Raw genomic sequence first — 24,136 nt, 5'->3', positions numbered from 1 at the left:
CAAAAGTTTCTTTTGCCAGATTAACGCCTGTTGTATCAAACGATTAAACTAAAGGTTTAATCGTTTGATAGCACGTCTTTGCCAATACTTTCGACGAACGAAGCCTGTCACCAGATAAGACCAGAGAAAATTCAGAAATTAAAAGTTGACTCCGACGTGGATCAAACCCAGGACGTCCTACTTTTAAGACCATAGCTCGAATGAGGTTCGCTGTAATCATACCAATTTAATGCACGATACACCTATTATAACAATTGTTTAAATTCCACAGGTATTCGATCAAGAACTCGACGCCCTTGAAATCGAGACCGTCCAAAAGGAAACCATTCATCCACGTAAATCTTACAAAATGAACTCCTCCTGTGCCGACATACTTCTGTTCTCCGCATATAAATGGAACGTGTCCCGACCATCCTTACTGGCTGATACGAAGTTAGTGTAAAGTATTATCTAATTAATTGATACAATCAGGTTTTATTTTCTCAGCACTATTCAAATGATATTTTCAAAATTAAAGAAAATATGTTTTTTGTTTTGTTCAAGTAAGCTTACTCTATCAGCAATTCTGTAACGTTAAATATCTCGGTTAGTAGTGACTCTACCATCAGTTCGTAAGGCAGATTCTATCGACCAGAAGCTGGCAAGTAACAGCGATTGCTCTTTTGTTATTTTTCTTTAGATTTCTATATTAAATTGTTTATTACCTAAGCACGGCTCAATCGCTTAACAGTTCTATACGAAATGCAAAGATACTTGCATCGGATAAGAGATACTCTCCCAGACTTCAGTCCCAGATTCGAACTCGGCCCCCGAAAGTGAAACCGAAGCCCTCACCACTGCGTCTAATTTGCAAAATAATTGGCATAATAGCAAGTTTAAAATAACAAAACTTACATCCTTTCTCAGGGATACAATGGACAACACAACAACGCAGAAGTACTGGCTCGACATCCAACTCCGATGGGGCGACTACGATTCCCACGATGTAGAGAGATACGCGCGAGCGAAGTTCCTGGATTACACCACGGATAACATGTCCATATATCCGTCGCCAACCGGCCTGCTTATTGCTATCGATCTGGCCTATAACTTGCACAGGTAAAATTATTTTAAGTCACAGAGCAAAATTACGTTCAAAGGGTGAATTAATTCAGGACCTCTATAGAACTAGTACGATAATATTTGTTTTAAGAACGTTGTTCTAAGGAATTCTACGCACAAATAACAATAAAAAAAAACAGTTTATTTGCGAATTGTGAAAATACCAAATAAACCCCTGCCTGTTAAAACCGTCTCTTCCTAGACCCCATTTGATTGTAATTTGTGTAATAAGTTCAAAAACTTAAGCAAAAACTGAGCACGTAACGTACGTATACGTATTATTATTATTATAGAATAGACTAAGCAGCTTTCGCTAATGCGTCTATATCATTTCTTGCGCTCTGTCTTTTTGATGTATATCCAGTCTATTCTTAAACTGATTCAGTTACGACGAGTGACGTATATTAATGATATATAGTACTCTTAATTTTATAGCCTATTTATACTAAGCTAAACTCTTAGTATTAAGCTATTTTGCTTGCCTTTGTATTATATACTTTAGGTTTAGTTGATATTATTTGATTTAATACAAAACAACTAAATAAATTAAAAAAATTAAATAGTTATTCGAGTCTCTTTGGAAAGTAACTGTAGATTGTATCCTCCTAACACCACTATTATACAAAACTTGTAGATCACGATGTACAATTCTAGTCTTCCCCTTATTTTCTAAATATATATAACAGTAGCAAAAATATGTGTATGATGCTTATTTCTTTTTTTATTTGTAGTGCATATGGCAACTGGTTCCCCGGATGCAAGCCACTCATACAGCAAGCGATGGCGAAGATAATGAAGGCCAACCCGGCTTTGTACGTGTTGCGTGAGCGCATACGCAAAGCCCTGCAACTGTACTCTTCGGAGCCGACTGAACCGTATCTGTCCAGTCAGAACTACGGTGAACTGTTCTCCAACCAGATCATTTGGTAAGCATACAAAGTTCCACTATTTCTTTATTACTTTCAAAGGCAGCAGAGGATTTAGGGACCTCTCAGCAATCCCTACGGGACACCAAGCCTTTTAGTAGCTTTGACGGCTTATCCCGGAATTAATAACGCCATGTCTATTTCTTCAGCAAAGCAGCATTATTGCTATGCTGTGTTTGTGTCTGAAGGACCGCTGTAATTACAGGCACATATGGAGCTTCTTACTCCCACCAGTGTGTGGGTTGGAATTCATATTTACCCGTACACCTACTGCATTAGGGTAGGAATTGAATGTAAAAATATATAGATAAGGAAATAGTTAAAATATACATAGCAATTAAAAATCCTTGTTTTCTACTGGTATCTTGGGTTGACTGTGCTTTTGTTGCAGGTTCGTTGACGATACAAACGTATATCGTGTGACAATCCACAAAACGTTTGAAGGCAACTTGACGACGAAGCCCATAAACGGCGCCATCTTCATCTTCAACCCGCGCACTGGACAACTCTTCCTCAAGATCATCCACACCAGTGTATGGGCAGGTCAAAAGCGTCTCGGACAGGTACGTTTTTTTTGGAAATACATATTAGGTCATATGACAGATAAAATGAATAAAATATATATGTACTATGGCAATACACACATCGGCATCTAGCCCCAAAATAAGCGTATGACTTGTGTTATGGGTACTAAGATGACTGATGAATATTTTTATATGAATAATATACATAAATACTTATAATATACATATAAACACCCAGACGCTGCAAAACATTGACATCCAACAACAAATCTGATTCCTCTTTGTGTAGTTATTACGTTTGTATGTATCACGTCAAATTTTGAACTCAATGACCGATGAACTTCATAGTTGTTATTTGTGGTTCTTCATCTTGTCTCCTTAGTTTCAATCAGCCCCTAACCCAATGGGCTAACCTTACTTTAATTAAATAAATGAAACATGTTATTCTGTATTGTTTTAGTCTATAATAATCTGCTAAGTGCAAAACTATGCCTTACTAAGATTTAGTTTTGCTGGCAAAATGTTAATGAGTACACTTTGTTGCACACCAAAATACTGAAAAATAACAGAAATGGTACAAACAGAATGGCAATAAAGTAAATGAGGTCAAAAGAAGAATTCGGCGGTCTTATCGATATAAATCCTTGTATTTTATTTTGTATTATTAATACAGCTCGCTAAGTGGAAGACTGCTGAAGAAGTAGCTGCTCTTATTCGTTCTCTGCCAGTTGAAGAACAGCCCAAACAAATTATCGTCACGAGAAAAGGAATGTTGGATCCTCTTGAGGTAAGTCATTATATCATCATTAAAAAAAAATTACTTATAACACTTACTCTGTGATAGTTAAGTTATTAGATATTGTATCAAAGCTATAAATAGATCCCGAAAGTAGTGACGCAGTATTCATAAATGATTTCGACTATTTATCAAAGATAAAAAATTACATATTTAGATTTATTTTACAGTGTGATGCATTTTGTCAAGTTAAAACAGAGGTCGCCAACCTTTTGTCTTTTAGACCAGTTATGTTTAGTGTAGTAAGAATAGTGCTTACCCAATATTCAATTTAAGCATTCATCACCATTAAAAGTGTTTTCGAAAGCCTGTAGAATAAGCCTGTAAATATATACATTTCAAATTATTCTATTCATTCAAAATAAAGGTTTGTAGTCCTCCACTTAGATCCACTTTTGATGACCCCAATTTACAACTCACCCAAATTTTTTTCGTTCATATAGATTTTTGCTTGCCGTTGACCTTTGGGGCTGATGAAGAACTAACATATTGATATAAATAATACTTATTTCTGACTTAAAAACTGTTCTGTTTATTCAGGTCCACTTGCTAGACTTCCCGAATATTGTGATCAAAGGATCGGAGTTGCAGCTGCCATTCCAAGCGTGTCTCAAAGTGGAGAAATTCGGTGATCTCATCCTGAAGGCAACTGAACCGCAGATGGTGTTGTTCAACTTGTATGACGACTGGCTGAAGACCATCTCTTCTTATACCGTAAGAGTCACTTTTCTCTTGATGTTTTTAATCGTTTTTGATTAAGAGACTCAGTATTTTTCATACTTTCTATATATTTTCTTATTGTTTTTGATAGGACCTATGTTCCGCATGTTTGGTAATTTAAATATGTGGTTTATGAAAAACATCAAAAATCCTTTATTTTATTTGAAAATATAATTGTAAAATGAATTTTAATATTTATTAAAATTTTTCTGAGAAGAGATTCTTATGAATCTTTAAATTTTTTTATTTCAACATAGTTTTAAATTTAGGTTACTGTAATAGCCTAGAAAATGTAGTAATGTACCTTTAAAGTTCAACTTAAGCACACCTTTATCTCAATCAACAAAAGCATTTAACAAGTAGTTAATAAAAAAAATGGTGCCATTGTGTTCCTTTTTTCACACTAAAGATAACCTGTACTTAGATCCAAAGCTACAACAAACACTACAGCGCTTACTACTATTTTGGGCATTTGTGTTGTAAATATATAAACAAGCTAAACTTATATTTAAAAACAAGCTAAACTTTGCTGTCACTGTAGCAATTGATAAACGCTATTTCTTTAAATTTCTGTCAGAACTAAATCTGTTCACTAACAAAATATTCCTAAATTTTCCATCACAGGCATTCAGCAGACTTATCCTGATTCTCCGAGCGCTTCACGTGAACACAGAAAGGACCAAAGTCCTTCTGAAACCCGACAAGACGACACTGACTGAACCTCATCACATCTGGCCTACGCTGACGGACGATGATTGGATCAAGGTTGAAGTGCAGCTTAAGGATCTCATTCTTGCTGATTATGGAAAGAAAAACAAGTAAGTTAATTTGATAGCTTCCATCTCTACTAATATTATAAAAGCGAAGGTGTGTCTGTTTGTTTATTTATAACCTATGTTTGGTTCAACAGCACTGTACTTGATGCAATTTGGCACTAGACAGACAATACTTTTTAGCCTGCAGAACACCTGGTAACTATTTCTGCAGGATAAAAAATCCGATGTTATCATGCACAGTTAAACAGCTTAACCGTTTTTGTACAAAAGTATCTTGATAAAATTATTGATAAACTTAAAGACAATATGTTATGCAGGTCAATTAATAATATAAGTGTGTTAGAAATATGTATTTTAGGCTACAGGTTGTGCGGAGGTAAATCGCGATGACGTACCCTAAGTTAAGCATCAATAGGGTTAAAATATATTCCCAGTGAAAAGCCTACACGAGAATACATACAGAGAATCGCATTGGTGCATTTATAATTCCTATTATTATATTTATACAATTTGAGTTGTATAATTGGGTCCAAACTTTTCTATTAGTTACATGTGTATATATAGATTCTCCCAGGTTTAAGAGCGTTTTGCAGTCATTTCGAATATGTGAAACAACTGTGTATCTTAAAGTTTCCATTTTTTTTTTCAAAGCGTTAATGTGGCATCTCTAACGCAATCCGAGATCCGTGACATTATCCTCGGAATGGAGATATCAGCACCATCCGCCCAGCGGCAGCAGATAGCGGAAATTGAAAAGCAGAGCAAGGAGCAGAGTCAACTCACAGCGACCACTACTCGCACGGTTAACAAGCACGGTGACGAGATCATCACATCCACCACCAGCAACTACGAGTCGCAGACCTTCAGGTATGCCATTTCTTGTTGTGATACTTTAGCAATAGGAATGAAGTTTTTTTAGTAAGCCTTCAAGTAAAGACGGTAAACATAAATGTAAAATCAACGCTTTTATAAAAACTTTTTATTGCAAAAAGGAATTTTGCACATTGTGTAATATTTTTAGTGACTAGTAAATCTCATGGTAATTTTCAATTTTATACAGTTTTGGTCAGTAACTTGAAGTAATGCAAACAAATGTAATGAGTTTTATCGAAACTTGTAATGTAATTTATTAGTGTGACCACTTTGCCTGAAAGTTACCCCACGCTGCTAAAGTGTGCTCTTAACCAAAATATATTTGTCGCGATCCCGGATACTGATACCACCACCACCATTTTCATCCCTGATATTTTGCATTTTCATCAATGCTATTAAAATAATGAGACATTAATTTTTTAATCAATCCAAGAAAAGTACACTCACTCGGGTAGTAAATAAACTGTATAATTGCGAGAATATTTCCAAAGACGCATTTAAGTATTGTTGCGTTTTTTCCTTGAATACCAACGTTTAAATTGAATGTTTCTGTTAACTCGATTTAAAATACGACAAAAACACAACGTCTATTGGCAAAGGCCGCGTCGCAGCTTTTACTACCTTCTGGTATCGTTATCAGGAGGTAGTAAAAGGAAGGTCCGCCGCTGACGTCGCTTAACACATTTTCAATTTATTTACAGCTCTAAAACAGAATGGCGCGTCCGTGCAATATCAGCGACAAACCTGCATTTGCGGACCAACCACATTTACGTCAGTTCCGATGACATCAAGGAGAGTGGCTACACGTACATTCTACCAAAGAACTTGCTCAAGAAGTTTGTCACTATATCTGATTTGAGGGCACAGGTATGGACAATTTAAAACCTATTTATTAACATGGATTTTTTGGGGGAATATTCGAAATGTGTGATTATCATATTTGCGATTATTGTTATTGACTGAACCCAAACTCTGGCTCAAATTGTATCTTAGTCAACAATGGCATAATTATAACGAATCAGAAAGCATTGTGACCGTCACCTCACTTTCATTCTACATCAATCAAGCTCTTAGATTGATTAAATTATACAGCATTAGACGTAAAGGGAACGTAAAATTTCCTTTACGATCCTTATTCAAAATCAAAGCAAAACTCAGCAGAATTGTAAGAAAATAATAATTTGATGTTAATTAATGGAACAGTATAAAAAAGAGATACAATTATTTGACGTCTTTGATCTCTTGTTAAATTCCTGATGGGCATTGTATCGAGGCAAGTAGCACATCACAGTAAGGCGCACTTACCTCACGAAAGCTTGGTCTAAACGGTTTCGTCGGACTTCTGTATGACTTACTCTGTCATAATGTTTGTGACATATTACAGATCGCATGCTACTTATACGGCACGTCACCGCCGGATAACCCGCAAGTGCGCGAAGTCCATTGCGCAGTGCTGCCACCTCAGTGGGGCACGCATCAAACAGTGCATTTACCGCGTCAGTTGCCAAAGCACCCCGCGCTGGCTCACCTGCAACCCCTGGGCTGGATGCACACACAACCCAATGAGTTGCCTCAGCTCTCGCCTCAGGTAAGACTAAATTGGAAATATGTATGTCACATTTTACTCACAGATGTAACACAGGATTATTTTAAGTATATTGTACTCGGTGTTTTGCACGCGTCGTTTATTACCGTTGGATACGAATCCCTTGGCATCGGTTTGTTTTCCTAAGATAAAAAGTAGCATATGTTACTCTCCGTTTTCAACTTTTCAACTAACTCTATGCCAAAATTTAAGTTGATGGATTGCTTTGTTATGGCGCAAAGGATGGACAAACAAACAAACAAAGAAACTTTCTACAAAGAGACTTTCAGAGAGAGCATGTAAAGCCGTATCTCCTAGTTATGATCACTCATGTTAAAGCCTGTTAGATGAAGGAGCATAGTGAATTTAACTAAACTTACTTTTCTTAACTTAAACTCTAACCTTTCCTTCTGTGAGAGAGGTCCTGCTGGCTGAGAATTATAGTTGTTTTATATATAATATATTATTATTATAAATATTATATATATATTTTTTTAAGAATATGTATATGTGCACCACCAAACTATTTTCTGTATTTGTTTTCTTAGCTATTGGTGGCCTGGAAGAAATCGCTATGAATCGATAAGGCCGCCAAATTGTATTTGTTGTTTTTTTCTAAAGAAAAGTATACCTTTTTTATGTACTTTTTGTGTTGTGCTATATAAGTATATTCATTCATTCATTCATAATGCTCATCTGATACTTTTCTAATATTAAACCTCTGATTAACAGGACATAACAACACACGCCAAGGTTATGGCGGAAAATCCAACATGGGATGGCGAGAAGACAATCATCATAACGTGTTCATTCACCCCCGGCTCTTGTTCACTGACGGCGTACAAACTCACGCCCAGCGGTTACGAATGGGGTGCAAAGAATACAGATAGAGGCAACAATCCTAAAGGCTACCTCCCCAGCCACTATGAGAGGGTGCAGATGTTGCTGTCTGACCGTTTCTTGGGTTACTTCATGGTGCCTTCGCAGGGCAGTTGGAATTATAACTTTATGGGTGAGCTTAAAAGCATTTTTATGAAAAAAGTGTGTGCCTCGCATTACTTAGTTTTGTTTTGTCTTGGTTCTCTAAGATTGAGCGATTGAAGTTTATCATGAATGATAAACTTAAAACACTACTGACTTTCCTTTACATCTATCAAAAAGGGATAATGTAAGTGACCGAATGTTTGACGCCGCGCGCGGAATCTAAAAGTGTCGCGCGCAGACCTATTTGCAGTGTTAAATTAAAATTATAAATAAAGTAGAAAGAGTTCCGGGAGTTGGGAGTTTTTTATTGCAATTTTCCTCCTCTTTCAGAATCTTTTTTTAATTTCTTAAATAGTTTATGATATATTGTCAAAAAACGAAATGCCCTTATTTTTTCATCTTAAATTGTTTATAACTTTTTTATGTGCTGTAAAAAATACACGCTTTTGGCACATTTTTCTAGGCGGATCCAATGACCTATCGCACATTATTTTACGAGCGCGTTTTTTTTTTTCTCTAACGCGTTAAGTAACGCTTAGTAGAATCAGACAGCATTGTTGACTTTCAGCGCAAAAACAAAATAATATTCGGTATTTTTTGCTACTAGGTGTCCGCCACGATCCAAACATGAAGTATGGTGTGCAGCTTGGTAACCCGCGCGAATTCTATCACGAAGTGCATCGACCAGCCCACTTCATGAACTTCGCAGCGATGGAAGATGCCACGGCTCCCATTCTGGCGGCTGACAGAGAGGACCACTTCGCTTAGAATTAATAAACCTTATTTTTAATATGTGTTAAGTGAAGCTAATTCTACCAGTTTTTGTATTTTTTGAGTAAGGGAAAATCATTTTGTTTTAGCAATTGAATTCTATGTATGAAACAAGTATGAAAACTGTAAATAAATAAGAATACAATTTATAAGCATTGTATTATTTTTTTTTTAAAAAACGCTCTAGCTAAAGTAATATTATAAATAGATAACGTTTGTGTGTTTGTGACGTTGAAGGAGTAATCTCTGAATGTACTGAACCTATTTTTAAAATTATTTTACTTATAGAAAGCTACATTATTGTGGAGTGTTATGTGTATATATATTAACCTGAAAACTAGAGTACAGACCCACAATACTGCGCTAATGCAGTTGGTGGGGTTTAATGGTATCATTTATAAAATTAATACTTTATTAGTATGTCATAAGTAAGGAAGAATACCATTCATGAGAATAAATACTTAATGCTAAGAAACTAAGTATAAAGCTTCAATACTATTAATGAAAGATCTAAGTGCCATCCTGAACATTGTTATATAGTCTTGAAGTTAATACCTGGCCACCATTACCTATTTTTTTAGCATGTGCGATGTGTGAACGGTAAACGTGACGCCAAAACGACGGAATTAAGTCTGAATTGTCGGAATTGTTTCTTTAAAGTTCTAAAAACAGTCCACAATAATATACGACTATTTTTTAAGGTTGACTCATACGCGGACGAAGTCGCGAGGGTCAGCTAGTGATTATAATAATCTATTTGTAATACAAAGTTGAGAAGAAATTCAAAATCATGAATGGGCATCGGGTATGGCTTTGTGCTGGGCGAGCTGATTTAATATGTTACTATGGTTGCTTTTATACCTGCGTGTTGGGTTTAGTGATAACAATTTATTATCTGTTACAGTAATTTTAAAAAGTGGGTAAAAATTTGAATTTTCCGTCAATAATCATTCGTTTGTTAGTAGGAACTGAACTAAATAGTAGGTGTTTCATTTCAGGTGTACAATATAGCATTGTGTTCAAGGTAGGCGTTAATATTATACATATTTTGTAAAGAAGAGCAACGCGCCCATATTATAAAATGTTTTGCAGTGTTGAACAAAACGTCTTCAAGATTTCCGTGTTGTGTGTGTGTACCTTTGTTCGTATATGTAATCATTTATATATGTAAGTATTGTGGATTAGCAGCGGAACTCGCATCTTACCTCAGATATTCAACGTCGAAAATGGGTACATGAACTCTGTCTGTACTGTAAAATAAAACCTATCAAACCATGGTTAATAAATGTTTCAGGAGGTAATAAAGCTGCTGACTATGTATTTTAAACCAAAAAGCTGGGCAGGTAGGTAGGTAAGGTAAGTAGGACCCGGGAGCAGATTTAAAACATAAGGAAGCCAACTTATCTCAAGTAGGCCTAGTTTATAAGCATTATTAAAACGTCAAGTCAGTCTGTTTGTAGTTCCACTGAGAAGAGCCGGCAAGAAACTCAGCAGATTGCTCGTTTCTAACATCATTTTATAGTTTAACAATCTTTAGAATTTTTCTGTTTTGTGAGAGATGAGAGCGGAGTGGCTTGTCGTTAAGGAATTCATTAATCGTGTAGTGTAATCACGATTGGTTAAATGTGTTTTAATATATTGTTTAAACTTTGCACGAACTTTAACTTTATTAAATTTGGCACGAAGGAATTCGCGTGATCGTAGTCTATATATCGATCGCAAAGCTGTAGAATAAATGTAGTTTCTATATCAGCAGCCCCATAACATATACCTCAGAAATGTGGTGCTGGCGCACAATGTTAGGTGTCCCATGGATTGATGTAAAAATCCAGACCCGTCTCCTTAGTCTATATGCTCACAGACAGCTCTCACATTTTGGTCACGTAGCAAGGAAAAGGCCTGATTGTTTAGAACGCCTTATCGACCGCGGCCGTATATATTATGGGCCGCGTGGAAGGTAAAAGAAGCTGCAGAGGAAGAGTACCGACCCTTTGTTGGATCGACATCATTTGCAAATGCATAATGCATATAAGATATGAATAATATCTAAGGCTCATTACGAAAGGCTCAAGATATTACCACCTGGCGATCCATTAATAAGTAATGCTGGCATCGATTATCACTGCCCTCAGGTCATGATGAAGACGACGTGATTTGAGTTTTATTGAAAAATATCTGTATGCACTGTAATAGCTTTGGAATAACTTTTTATCAACAAATTGAAATACATCCCTAGCCTGCCCTGCCATGTCGTTGTCAACACAGAGAACTTTTGGTTGTCAATGTCAGCAATATGAATGACATGTGCAAATGACAGATTTTGAATTTGTAGTTTGTACTGTAGTTTTAGTTCAATAATTGCTATTTCTAAAGTTTTAAGCAAATAACAAAAAGGATATTATTATAGTATTGTATAACATACAAAAACTAAACAAAATGGCCGATAAAGACGACCTCGAAGACAGTCAATATCCCGACAACGATGAGTACGTTCCCTACGTGACGGCCGGTAACCTCGCACAAAGAAACGGCGCCAAAGTGAGTCTATGGGGAAAAGTTACAAAAGTTTCCGCTAGCGAAGGTTTCTATGTCAAAACTGTTGATGACCAAGAAATCCTTATTAGACTTAAGAAACCTTTAAGTGAGCCCTTGGAAGGTTGGTACGAGATTCACGGAGTATCGCAAGGGAAGGTTATTGTTTGCGATGAATATGTTCCATTTTCTGGCGATATGGCGAAAAACGTTGATGTAGAAGGTTATAAAAGTCTTGCTAAGCTGCTGGCAGCATTGGATGATCCATGGAATTTAGGTGAAGACTCTAGTATGCAAGGTGTCACCGCAATGGATGAGAAGTTTTGAGTTTAATTTTTTGTCTTAAGGTTTCATATTTAAGTTTGTACTCGTTTTAATAAAATGTAATTATTTTTGTATCTAACTTGTTTCTTTTTAGGGCTATGTATCCAATTGAAAACTTACACTGCATACAATCTTACTTGGTTGGCTGTCTGAGATTATTGTACCTTAGAACACTTAAGTTCCTAAAAAAATATCTTCGCAACCACTGATGACTTACTTTGGTCCGACTTCTTGAGATTATGCATATTGTAAGTAACAAGGCTTGTGCTACTCTTACCAGGTTGCGTTTTAAATACTTTGTTTTTACCGACACCCTTACATGACCAACTAGGTGTAGGTTTTAAGCCTCGTATGTCCTAATTACACCTGCATACATGCCTTGCACAGTGGAATAAACCAATGATGCTTGCTAGCTAAAATAAGCATGGCAGTAGTAATAAACTAGGGATAAGGGTTTCATGAAACAGGTTAGGCTGCCACTCTTGGACTTCATCTTCACTTACCATCCCTCAATACCAGATTACGGTCTAGAACTTTTTTATTCTACTACAATTTGTGTAGTAATATATATTGTAGTAACCTACTAATATAATAAATGCGAAAGTTTGTATTATGTATGTATGTTTGTTACTCTCTCACACAAAAACTACTAAACCAATTTGAATGAAATTATGAAAGGAGATAGATTATACACTGGATTAACACAAAGGCTGCTTTTTATCTCTGGAATATGTACAGTTCCCTCAGGATTCATGAAAAACCAAAAAACCGCCTACAAAGCTGCAGGCAACAGTTGGTGAATAATACAAAAAAAACTAGGTTTTGTGGGAGTTAGCTTTGTTACACAGATATTTTATTGATGGTAAATACAGGTAACAAGCACTTTGTAAACATAAAACTAATAATTGATAGCCATGACTAGAAATGAATATTAATGTAGATTCCGAATAATATTCCATTACAAACAAACGCGAGGGTAGGCCCTGATGGATCCCAACTCCTTAGTCTTTTTCTCCTGCAACTTCATCCTTTTTTCATGCAGCACAACATTCGATAAGGCTCCCTCAATACAAGTCACTGGTCGATTTCTGGGTAAAATATTATATTATTTTAATAGAATTTCCTGTAATATTCCATATAGGTACAACATGTATTTAAAAATCGAAATAATACTTCATAGGTTTTAGAGGAACATTATGTAGGTACTGTCTCTTATAACCTAATAGTTTTTGAGTAAACTACTGCTATAGTTTTTACTGAAAGAAATCAGATACCGTAACATCATATGCAAAATTAAAATAGTGTGACTCCTGTTACTTTATCAGGTACATTTCGCTCATCGTAGATACTATGTGCGTGTCGGGCTTTTACCGTTGTTATAAGTAAACAGTTAAAATGTTTTGCATTCGTTTGTATGAGAAAATAAATATGCTTCTTCTGATTTAATATTTTTGCAGGGTGATTCCTTATGATATATACTAATGCATCCTTCAACATTATTTCGTAATTCGGCTACACGTTGTATATACAACAAAGCCCTGGATACAGTTCCCAAGTTCACCCGAACTTTTTTTTTTGGCGTTATGCGCCTTCTGAGTTTCTTACAATGAATTCTAAATACCAACCCTGAATAATAGATATAGGTAAACCAAATTGAGCCTGTCGGTCGACAAATAAATATAATAGGAATAAATAAATAGTTCAAAATAATATTTGTGAATACGGATTAGAAATACGCACAATAATTTCCCATTCAAATCTATTTTCTGCATTTCGGATTGCAGCTTCATACTCAAGGGCCTCTCTTTACCACCCTTGAGGGCTAGTTCTGTGAGGTATCTCTTGATGTATTGCTTAAGTTGAATGTTTTCTTTAGCGAGCTTGTTCCTCTCTGTTTTGAGGCACATAGTCTGGACCTTTACTCTATTTACTTTTAGGAGGAATTTGTCCATCTTTTTGTATTCTTTACATTCATCCTGAAAAATAAACGTTAAATTGACACCCTTTATTATATGCAGGCCCCGGCTTCGCTGCAGTATATGTAAGTGTGTATGTAATTTTCATTAGTTTTCTGGGAGTTAGATTTTTAATCTCTGGTATCCTCTAAGATAGTTATTCGAATGAAATGCTGTAATGTACAATTTTGATCTGCATGAAATGCAGAACGTATTTAATGTATTTAATTGGATATGTAATAATACTGTACTGTTTAAAATAGTTCTGTAAATATCCCGTAATTTTTTTGTAAAACGTAAAAGAAACATTGGAGGTAAACATAAACCGTCGCAAACTTTTTTGTAGACCTTTTTAATGTGTACAACACTAAGTATTTGATCTATCCCGAAGTGATCAGCCAGCGTTTGCAATGTAAGCGCAAAAAAGGAGTTTATTTACGACAACACATTAGAAACATCTATAATTATTACATATTCTACCATATTATGTATGTACTATACATGTAAACCTTCCTCCTGAAGGTCCAGAGTCCAAGGCCGTGGGTTCGATTCCCACAACTGGAAAATGTTTGTGTGATGAAAATGAATGGTTTTTAGTGTCCGGCTGTTTATATGCATATTATAAGTATTTTTTTTATATTATTCATTAATATATTCATCAGTCATCTTAGTACCCTTAACGCAAGCTGCGCTTACTTTGGGTTGGATGGCGATGTGTGTATTGTCGTAGTATATTTATATTTATAGGGACATAAGTAGGCGACAATACACACATCGCCGTCTAGCCGTAAAGTAAGCATAGCTTGTGTTATGGGTACTATGATAACTGATGAATATTTCTTATGAATAATATACATAAATACTTATAATATACAGATAAACACCTAGACAATGAAAAACATTTATGTTCTTCACTCTTTCGTAATTAAATACTGTATAAGAGAAAAAAATCCGAAATAAGTAAATTCAAATCTCGTATTTTCGATATTTCGCGAGACACGCAAGGCAATTCTTTTTACGAGGCAGTGATCCTCAACGACTATGTTTGCGTACGAACTTCCATTTTACGAAACTAACAATATATCAGTTTTATAATCCGTATGCATATAGAATATGTATGATCTGTATTTATAGACTACAAAATTATACAAAATGAGCTTACAATCATGGCACTGTCCAATGTGTCAAAATCGTCATTAGTTCCATAAGAGTCGGGATCTTCAAGGAATAGTTTGTCCTGATCTTTCTCATATTTACTGCAGATTTCACTCATTTGTTTGATTTTTTCCAACTTTTCATTTACATTTTGAAGTCGCTAAAACAAAGCAGTTATGATTTCCAACTTGTCTGTGCTTAGATACTAAGCTAAATAAAAACAGGCTGGAATAATTCGGTTTTAGAATGTAACTTTCCTAATTGCGCATCTCAATTTTAAGTTTCAAATTTTTTTACCAACTTTTTTTTAAACTATGAATCGTTAATGTACATACAACTAAGTATTTCAAATTGCATGTCGATAGCTTTAGTAGAGAGTTTGTAAAACAATCGGATGGGAAGAATGGACAAAACTGTACCATAGACGGTATTTTGACATTATCCAAAGCAACTGTTTTTGTGCTTACTTCATACACGCACAGAAGCACTGCATACCCTCAAATATTTACAAAGATCGTATAGCAGGAGCCTTTACCCTATGTATTTACCTTTATAACTGATAGGTATGTAGTATATTAGTGAATGTATTTTAAGCAATTTCAGACTCCAGTCGAAATGTTTAGGTGAGTATTTAAGTTTCGTTTTTGCAAATTTGTATTCTAGTTAATAATACGCTTCATGAAATTATTCTAGTATTGTCAACGGTACTTCGGCTTTCGATTGACACGGTTTACCTTTATGGCATCCTGACTAGCATCGACCAATACAGACAGCATCTGCTCCTCTTTCCCTCTAGCAGTTTTGGTTTCCCTTTTCATTTGCCAGTACTTCTTTGCCAATTCTTCCTTATGATTGCTCATACGCATTAGTTTATTGTTCATCGTATTCGTCGTTTTGATCCATTCACTTTGAAGAGTCAGTAAAATTTCCTGCATTCGGAGTTAAACAAAAAAATAAGGCAAATGCTGCTTACTTATAAGAGGCGTGTAAGTTTGCGTCCTGCGTTATTCACGCTTGACGCAATTTTGAACCACGCTAAGGGCGAAGCTGTGGTAGCCTAGTGACATGGTGATAGCTAGGCTAGGACTTCGGTGTCACTTTCAGGGGATCGAGTTCAAACCCTGGCAAGCACCTCTAACTTAGTTATGTGCATTTTAGCAACTAAATGTCATTTGTTTTAACGCTAAAGGTATACTGATCGTGAGGAAATCTTCATCCATAAGAGTTCGCCATAATATTCTCATAGGCGTATGAAGTGCACCAATCTGCACTTGGCCAGCGTGGTAGACTACGGCCTAAACCCGGGAAAGTCCCGTATTCTGTAGCGGACCGCTAATGGGTTGTTAATGATAAAGTGCGTAGTTTGGACGCTGCTGGTCGGCCTTGGCTTTATTTTTTGTATGATGAAGCTCGAACGTTACATAGTTAAGTCACCATTCGATAGTCGAAACAAAACGTTCGATGTTATCACATTTTTGTGTAAGTCTTATGTAGGTATGTTTGTATAGATGTGCCACTTTTGTGAAGCTCTTATTCGTCATAATCACATGAATTCATACCGGCCCACTACAGAGCACGGGTTTCCACACTGAGAAGGGGTCAAGGCCGTAAGTAGGAGTCCACTTATAGTCCGTTTTATTAATTTGAGCATCATTGGCTTCATCTTAACGACCCAAATATGACCCAAAACCAATGATCTTTTGTTAAATGTGCACAGATGTTTATGAGGCTAGTAAGAGTCCTCGCCTCGTACAGAACTTACCGCACGACGGACCTCTGTCTGACTATGCTTACTGGGCGGTAATGATCTCTTACCGTAGCATGTTGTATCTGTATATCGTTTTTGGCGATATCGCTTTGATAGAATTCATCTTTCTCCCGCAGACTGTTATAGTGACCCATTATCGGGTTGTGCTTCTCCAAGTACATATTGTAGATGTCGCGCAGTTTCGTCCAGTACAGGTCTATTTCCAGCTGCTTCGGCTTACAAAGGCTGTGCATTTCTTCTTCATGCTGTAGAGAAAGTTGGAGATCAACAGCAACGAACAACAAAGCAGATGGTCTACTTGGTGTCAAGTGGAACATCGTCGCCTATAAACAGCAACACATGAAAGAGCAAGGAACACGTTTAGCAAAATGTTGCCATGCGTAATTTAACTTGAGGAGTAAGTGAGAAGCCTCATATGTTTTGTAATTGGCCGCACGCTGGACGCAAACTAAAACGCCGTCAGTTACGCAGAATCAATCGCCTTTGTTTGGCTAAAAAAACCATTAAAAGTTAGGGTGTGGACCCATTACCACCGCCGTAACCCTGAAACGGCACGACGTCTTGCCGCAGCACGATCGATCGACGAGTTTTTTACTTCAGTTTTTGTCTAGATATAGAGACGTATTTTTCTCCTATTACTGTTAAGACGACGTATGAAGAAAATACAGAACCAAAGAAAACATTGGGTTAATCTATTAGGTCAGCGGGTGAATCCATACCTTTTAATAATGAACCATGACGGAGGACTTCTTAAGAGCAGATATGTGGTAGTGATAAATTTTATGAATAATTTAGTCGAGTTTTGGAGAACTACTAATATATAGTACCTCGTATACAAAACGTGTCGCGGCACGACGTAGTGTTGTTTCACGGTGACTGCGCGGAGCCACACCGTGGTTATGTGTGCACGACCTTTGGGCCGCCTGGTGTATCTATTTGTTTGTGTTTTCTACCAGAGATGTGCTAAGCTGGCATCAACCGATAAGGTTCTTTTATATTTGAGGCACAGGGGAGGATATTAGCGCTTATCATAACCTGCTGAGAAAAATACATTTTCGGGAATCGCACGGCAGTCGAACATACAAATTAACAAGGCTGTTACAACCCTAGTAGCTACTTACTATAACAAGGTGTCCTGCGATAAATAGCCGTCATGTAAACCTAAACAAGGTGATTTGCAATCGGTCACAGCTGGTCTTCCTGCAATTACTGTTACACGAGCATCCGCCCGTCAACATTCTTGACTGCCGTGACAAATTGCGGTCTAAATAGAAAAATGTATGAAAAACATTTTTTAATTTTGTTCACAAAAAAAAAACGTTTTATTCATTAGCACTTATCGTAAGCCATAATTTTATTATCATTCCCAGACCAAGTAATTTCACTAACGTAACACCCAATCCATAACCGTAACTAGCCAATATGTACAACGTAAACGTAACTAGTCCAGATACACTTATTAGGTCGTGAGATACACCATAATTTTCAATAAATTGAAATTCTATATAGTTAAACGGCACAGCGGTGTGTCTTATAAAAAATCGGTTATAGCTTAGTGGGTAAGATTTCAGCTTCAATTGCAAGGGTGCCAAAGTCGATTTTAATTCATTACTTTGTTACATGAAAAAAACATTTTATTATCATTCCCTGACCCAGCCTTTTTCATTACCATAACACCCAATCCATAACCGAATCTAGCTAATATATCATATATGTTATGTCTAGATGTGGTCTAGATATACTTATTACGTCAGTCAAATACACAATCATTTTCATTGAAATTCTATATAGCTTAGATAGCACTGTGGTGTATCTTATAAAAAATTGGTTATAGGTTAGGAAAAAATACATTTTTTTTCCTACTGTTATTCGTTTTTTTTTGTCTACCGGCGTAGGATGAAAAGTATTCTAAACTATACTGGATAACTATTCGAAAACTTAATGCAACTATTACTTTAGGTACTAAAACTATTTCACTACTGGATCATCTAAGGTACTCGGACTTGAACCTATAGTTATAAATAAGTACCAAGTTATAGACATGTACCTACAATTTAGTTAATGTACGGGCAGCTTTATATTTTGCCGTTTTTTCTAACCATACGATATAATTTACGCATTGTATTAGGTACTATTGGGTCACCGAGGTAGCGAAGCGTAGATTCTTTCATATAAATATGGTGTTTTATGGACACTGATGTTATTTTTGAAGTTGTGAGCAAACGGGAAAATGGGACTTTTTGTCAATTGTGCTTTATTAATTTTGCTCATTGTGGAGTGTACAGTAAGTATTAAGTATAAATTAAGAAGGATATCGTTACTGCAAAGCAAAATAACATGGATAGCATTGATTAATTTATTATTCATTTATTTATTTAATTAACAGGAGGAATTACGAAACAATGTGAAAAGATGGGTTTAATGCAATATTACAATTGTACTATCAATTAAAGAATTTGAAATTACCATTTCATTAAAGTTTTAATTATTTTTATTAAAAAAAACGTCTATGTTAAATATTATTTTCGTAATCAGGCCCTTACATGCCGATCAGAACATGGTCCAAGGAATGATGAGCTAAGAAAAGTTTTCAATAATTGCCTAAAACAGCAACAGGGAACGAGCAGTGAAAATAGACAGCAATCTTCTGAAAACGAGTGGAGAAATCAAAGTGAAAATCAAAGAAATCAATGGGAAAGAAATAACAGAGGTGACAACAGGGAAGATAAAATGGGTAATAGAGATAACAAGAGAGATAGAGATAGAAATAAAGACTATAGAGATAATAACAATAGAAGAAACGATGGGACACAGAATAGCATGAATGAAAATAGAGGATTCGATGGAAGATACAGCACTAATAATGGAAGGGACAATAGAATGGGTAACATGAATAATATGGGGACAGACTATAGCGGAGCTAGAAATGGTATGAGAAATAGTTATGGTACAACCGAACGTTTAAGAGGGCAAGATGAATTTTTGCAGAGTGAAGAATATGGTGTAAGTCATATGCATAATTTTTATTTGATTGAATAACTTTAATTAAACAATAGTTTAAATTACAAAACGGACTCTTTCCTGGAGATCCTTGACTTACCTTGGCCTGATAATTTGTTTGGAACTTCACAGTTAGGCACTATGCCTATTCATTTTGTTTATTTTCGAAACTTACATTATTTTAGGTTATTTATGTTTTTAAATCTATACATACTTATAATAAAACTGTAACTGAAAGATTTCTGTACATTTAATATATTTTGAATTTTTTTACCGGGGGATGCTTAATAATCGATAGGTACTGAGTCCAAAAACAGATTTTTATTAATTTTTGTCTGTCTGTCTGTCTGTCTGTCTGTCTGTCTGTCCGGGAAATCATCATCATCATGAGAAAACTATTAAAGGGATTTAAATAAAATTCGATATAGTGGTTGCTGATATTCCGGGTCAACTTATAGGATACTTTGTATCCCGATAAACAATAAGTTTCCTCCGGGAAATGGGATGAAATTTTTCATAAATTTTATTTCATAGCTCCGTTAAATTTGAACCGATTTTAATATTTTTTTTTTATTTGAAAGTGTATACTATCAAGCATGTATTGTCTAATTTTTATGAAGATCTAATAAATATTGTCGGAGATAAAGGACATAACTCTTCGCAAATACGCAATACAGCGAACGCATGCGTACCATCCTACTAATATTATAATTGTGAAAGTTTGTGAGGATGGATGTATGTATATATGTATCAACTAAAATAATGACAACTTACCAGCTCAGTATACCACGGAAATAATAGTAGGTACATAGATGATTATGAGGTTAGCATCAGATCTATTCTAGCTTCTCGATTGACTCATACGCGAACGAAGTCGCGTGGGTCCGCTAGTATTTTAATAAAATGGTTATAATGTTTAATGTGTATCTTTGATATGGTTATTTGTTATTACAAAGATTTACTTTATGAAATTCAAAGGATGCCCCTCAAAACAACTACTACTCATCAGTTAAGCTACCAAGGAGGTATAAACGAGAAAAACGCATAGAAATAAATTCTGGACAGCGGAGCCAATACAATCCTCACTCGCAGCGCTCTAATGGGAAACATGAGAACAATCATGAAAATGAGAAGGAGGGAAAAAATTCCAGTGAAAATAATTCCAGCAAAGAAATAGACAAAGCTTGCGTGCTTCACTGTTTTATGGAAAATTTACATATGGTGAGTATAAGACCTACCCAATCCCAATCAAATTAATGAATTCACGTTCAAAATGTTGCATTGAAATATGGTAAAAATTTTAAAATATATCAAACACTAATAATATCCTACTGATGATACAAATCAAAATTTTTGTATTAGTATATATAAGGACCGTAACTTAATTGGTGAATCGATTAGGTCACGAGAGATTATGGTTTCAACTCTGGCTGGTTCTATGTTAAAAAAAAAGATATCCTTCAGGTTACTTGAAACATTAATGTTTTACTTGTTAGTAAAATAGCTAATTTGTTTTTCTAGACAGATGATCGTGGTATGCCGGACAGATATCTAGTCACACATGCGTTGACTAAAGATGAGAAAAACGAGGACTTGAGGGATTTTCTACAAGAATCCATTGAAGAGTGCTTCCAAATATTGGATAATGGTAAATATTTCGATACGGGAAAATCGTTATGAGTAGTAAAGATTTGATTATGCATCTTCACGTATTTTTATGTTTCAGAGAACACAGAAGATAAGTGCGAATTTTCCAATAGCTTGCTGACTTGCTTATCGGAGAAAGGGCGGGCTAATTGCGACGACTGGAATGGGAAGCCAAGTTTTCTTTTTTGATTTGTAATCAAGGTTATGATAGACATTTAAGTAAAGCGTTCATATTTGATTAAACATTTTGGTAGTACTTACCTACCTACACATCAATTTTTCTTTTAAAGGATTCACCGGGCGCATTCACTTTGCAAAATTAGTTTTTCGAGCATTCGTTGCGCTTATCACTCGCTGTTTGCTCGTTCAAACATTCCTACGCGCACAAGAAGTAGGAATGACGTAGGTCTAACTGTTCTGTCTGCGAACAAAATAAGCGCTACCGCATCTTTTCGGGAACCAAAATTGTTCGTTTTTATGCGGCCACCAAAGTGTTCATTACGACCAAATCTGTTTGCGTATCGAATGCTCACGAACGAATGTTTGCGAAGTGAATGCCACCAATCATTTTGCGTCCTAAGGTCAGTTGTAATCAGCTATAAATACTAACTTTATGTAGTTAAAGTAAATAATAGTCCAAGAGGCATTATTCGTACATATATTCGTACTTTACGTACCTCAAGCCGTGCATCATTTTTCTTTGTAGCTCTTTCTATTTCCTTCTCCTTCTTATAGGTTTGAAAGTCACTATCCTGGATGTACTTCACAAGCGTCAACTTAAACTCAGCTCTATCTTGGTTATCAGTGATATCCATTTCCTCTTTGTCCCAAGTGTCGAGAAAGTTGTTCTTTTGAAGTTCATATGCGGATTGTAGCTTGTCGAGACGCTGGGATCCAATTTCTGAAATCATCAACACCGTTTAGATCGTATTTAAAATACAGAATGCTGTTAAAATAGCGTTTAGATATGCCTCTTACATTGAATGTCTGAAGTTGTCTGTAAGCAAAGACCGCGTTTAAAATGACCATAAAGGGATAATTAATTTATATATACTCTTTATTTGTACTCCACATCAAGTTCAGAAAATAAAAAAAAGGGAACAGACACTTCACATACGGACTAGGATACAAAAGGCGGCCTTATCACTAAGCAGCAATCTCTGCCAGGCAACCTTAGGATTAGGAAAACTAAAATTCATCACTAGTCAGTTGCTGCTCCTAATTCTTTAACTGTGAAATGTATAACTATTAAGACAGAAGAAATAGCGAGTACTTACTGAGAAAATAGCTCAAAGTTTCTGTATGAGCTTGAAAAGCTCTTCGGTGCTGGTCATCAGAATCCTCTGTAGAGCGCATAAGAAAGTTTAGGAGGCGATTTTTCCTCTCCAGCAGGAAATTGAAGCTGCTCAACATACCCTGAAAACATATTACTATTTAGTAAACATCATGTTTATGAATGAAAAAGGGAAATTTTGAAATTCTTCTGGTAGAGATAAGAACATTTTAAAATGGTTCATATCTTGATATTTGATTGCGACTCTTACCTGTATGTCTAATGCCATTTGCTTGCATTTTATTTTGCGCAGAATGTATCGCCATTCTTGATTTATCTTCGCGGTGTTTATTTTTGCAAATTGTTCTTCTTTGTCCAATTTGTTCTGTAAAATAAAATGTAGGAGCTGAGTATCTTTAGGTTTTTTGATGTTGAGTTACTTGATCTCTTCGAGTTAGTCGATCTCCAAAAAGGTCGACAGATATGATGATGACGATAATCTCTTTGAAGCCGTGGTAAAAATAACATAACATTACTAATAAGTACCTACTCCAGGGTAGACGTGTTTAATAGCGTGAAATCGAGTAAACCTGCTGACAAAAGGCTCGTTTTCAAGATGATGAAATATGTGAAACACCTTAACATTCTTGTCATCAGCCGGGCGGTTTTTTGGCGGGAAGTTGTTGGGTGAACTCTTACTCTATAGTAAATCTTCTGGGCACTCAGCTCCGTCTTTTTGGAATCCATACTTGTTTTTATATTATAAAAGCGAAAATTTGAATGGATGGATGTTTTTTACTCAATCACGCCAGAAAGGCTTAAAGGATCGAAATAACATATTGCATAGAGATAGTCTATAGTTTGGAATAACAAAAAGGGTTATTTTTGTCCCTGAAAAATGCACGGTTTCCTTAAATCAATTTGTTTTTGATTTCTTACAGAACAAGAGATCGGCGTGTTTTTTTTGCTTAGTAGCAGGCATACCAACATAGTAATATTTCCACGCCATCGAAGTGACGGGAAACATATAGATATGAGATATTTTGATAGCAAGCGTTAGCTATGTTAAAAAACCATAATTCCTTTAACCACTAGACCAACGAGGTTACCCATGTCCCTACTTAAGTTATAATGGATGGGTTTGAATATGACCACAAGCGGTAGGTACCTTAATGAATCTGGCCACCAGTTCTCGTTTCCTTCTACGTGCTTCTTCCTCAACGTCAGCGCGATGTTGCAGGTACCGGGCCCTTTCCTCATCGGACATGCGCGCCAACTTGTTCACTTTACCCTTTTTCGGCATTTTGGTTGTATCGGTAAAAACTGCTGCGTCAACTCAAAGAAGTGCTCTAAAATAGTCAATTGAGGTTACAATAAATGGTGACATGAGGTTGATTCATTACTGTGATTAGCCGAAACAGTGAAA

General features: G+C 35.9%; 4 protein-coding genes across 4 annotated transcripts in view; 3 read left to right on the top strand and 1 right to left on the bottom strand.

The window, feature by feature from the left end:
* Positions 1-9,208, top strand: part of LOC120628959 (pre-mRNA-processing-splicing factor 8) — a 33,291-nt gene extending 24,083 nt beyond the window's left edge. The window contains exons 24-35 of the mRNA XM_039897661.1: positions 272-432; positions 907-1,098; positions 1,833-2,027; positions 2,419-2,590; positions 3,225-3,338; positions 3,888-4,061; positions 4,692-4,885; positions 5,495-5,710; positions 6,418-6,583; positions 7,101-7,304; positions 8,034-8,313; positions 8,893-9,208. Coding sequence (XP_039753595.1) covers positions 272-432; positions 907-1,098; positions 1,833-2,027; positions 2,419-2,590; positions 3,225-3,338; positions 3,888-4,061; positions 4,692-4,885; positions 5,495-5,710; positions 6,418-6,583; positions 7,101-7,304; positions 8,034-8,313; positions 8,893-9,053 — 2,229 coding nt within the window. The 3' untranslated portion in view covers positions 9,054-9,208. The remainder of the gene's footprint in view (positions 1-271; positions 433-906; positions 1,099-1,832; positions 2,028-2,418; positions 2,591-3,224; positions 3,339-3,887; positions 4,062-4,691; positions 4,886-5,494; positions 5,711-6,417; positions 6,584-7,100; positions 7,305-8,033; positions 8,314-8,892) is intronic.
* A 2,141-nt stretch (positions 9,209-11,349) lies between these two features.
* On the top strand, positions 11,350-11,986 carry LOC120628759. Its single transcript, XM_039897369.1, has one exon. The coding sequence runs from the start codon at positions 11,493-11,495 to the stop codon at positions 11,913-11,915; it is 423 nt and encodes a 140-aa protein (XP_039753303.1). The 5' UTR covers positions 11,350-11,492; the 3' UTR covers positions 11,916-11,986.
* Positions 11,987-12,870: 884 nt separating this feature from the next.
* Positions 12,871-24,019, bottom strand: LOC120628857 (dynein regulatory complex subunit 2). Its single transcript, XM_039897505.1, has 9 exons — positions 23,879-24,019; positions 22,982-23,095; positions 22,715-22,853; positions 22,115-22,338; positions 16,838-17,035; positions 15,757-15,951; positions 15,030-15,182; positions 13,653-13,888; positions 12,871-13,000 (listed from the first exon to the last, which is right to left on the bottom strand). The coding sequence occupies exons 1-9, from the start codon at positions 24,011-24,013 to the stop codon at positions 12,871-12,873; spliced, it is 1,524 nt and encodes a 507-aa protein (XP_039753439.1). The 5' UTR covers positions 24,014-24,019.
* On the top strand, positions 19,653-21,594 carry LOC120628858 (general odorant-binding protein 71). The gene is made up of 4 exons (XM_039897506.1): positions 19,653-19,793; positions 20,769-21,011; positions 21,312-21,438; positions 21,519-21,594. Exons 1-4 carry the CDS (start codon positions 19,671-19,673, stop codon positions 21,530-21,532), a joined length of 507 nt encoding a protein of 168 aa, XP_039753440.1. The 5' UTR covers positions 19,653-19,670; the 3' UTR covers positions 21,533-21,594.
* Positions 24,020-24,136: the final 117 nt, after the last annotated feature.

This window comes from Pararge aegeria, chromosome 13 (genome assembly GCF_905163445.1).
Source record: "Pararge aegeria chromosome 13, ilParAegt1.1, whole genome shotgun sequence".
NCBI classification, from domain to species: Eukaryota; Metazoa; Arthropoda; class Insecta; order Lepidoptera; family Nymphalidae; genus Pararge; species Pararge aegeria.
This window is presented reverse-complemented; position numbering and strand designations above follow the sequence as displayed.

Excerpts from the sequence above, each read along its gene's own strand:
- LOC120628858 (XM_039897506.1), top strand. The coding sequence starts at position 19,671 with ATGGGTAACATGAATAATATGGGGACAGACTATAGCGGAGCTAGAAAT. Across the intron at positions 19,794-20,768 it reads TGCAGAGTGAAGAATATGGT|GATGCCCCTCAAAACAACTA; the intron begins GTAAGTCATATG and ends TGAAATTCAAAG. Across the intron at positions 21,012-21,311 it reads TTATGGAAAATTTACATATG|ACAGATGATCGTGGTATGCC; the intron begins GTGAGTATAAGA and ends TTGTTTTTCTAG.
- LOC120628857 (XM_039897505.1), bottom strand. The coding sequence starts at position 24,013 with ATGCCGAAAAAGGGTAAAGTGAACAAGTTGGCGCGCATGTCCGATGAG. Across the intron at positions 23,096-23,878 it reads TGGTGGCCAGATTCATTAAG|AACAAATTGGACAAAGAAGA; the intron begins GTACCTACCGCT and ends TTTATTTTACAG. Across the intron at positions 13,889-15,029 it reads CATTGGACAGTGCCATGATT|GATGAATGTAAAGAATACAA; the intron begins GTAAGCTCATTT and ends TTTATTTTTCAG.
- LOC120628759 (XM_039897369.1), top strand. The coding sequence starts at position 11,493 with ATGGCCGATAAAGACGACCTCGAAGACAGTCAATATCCCGACAACGAT.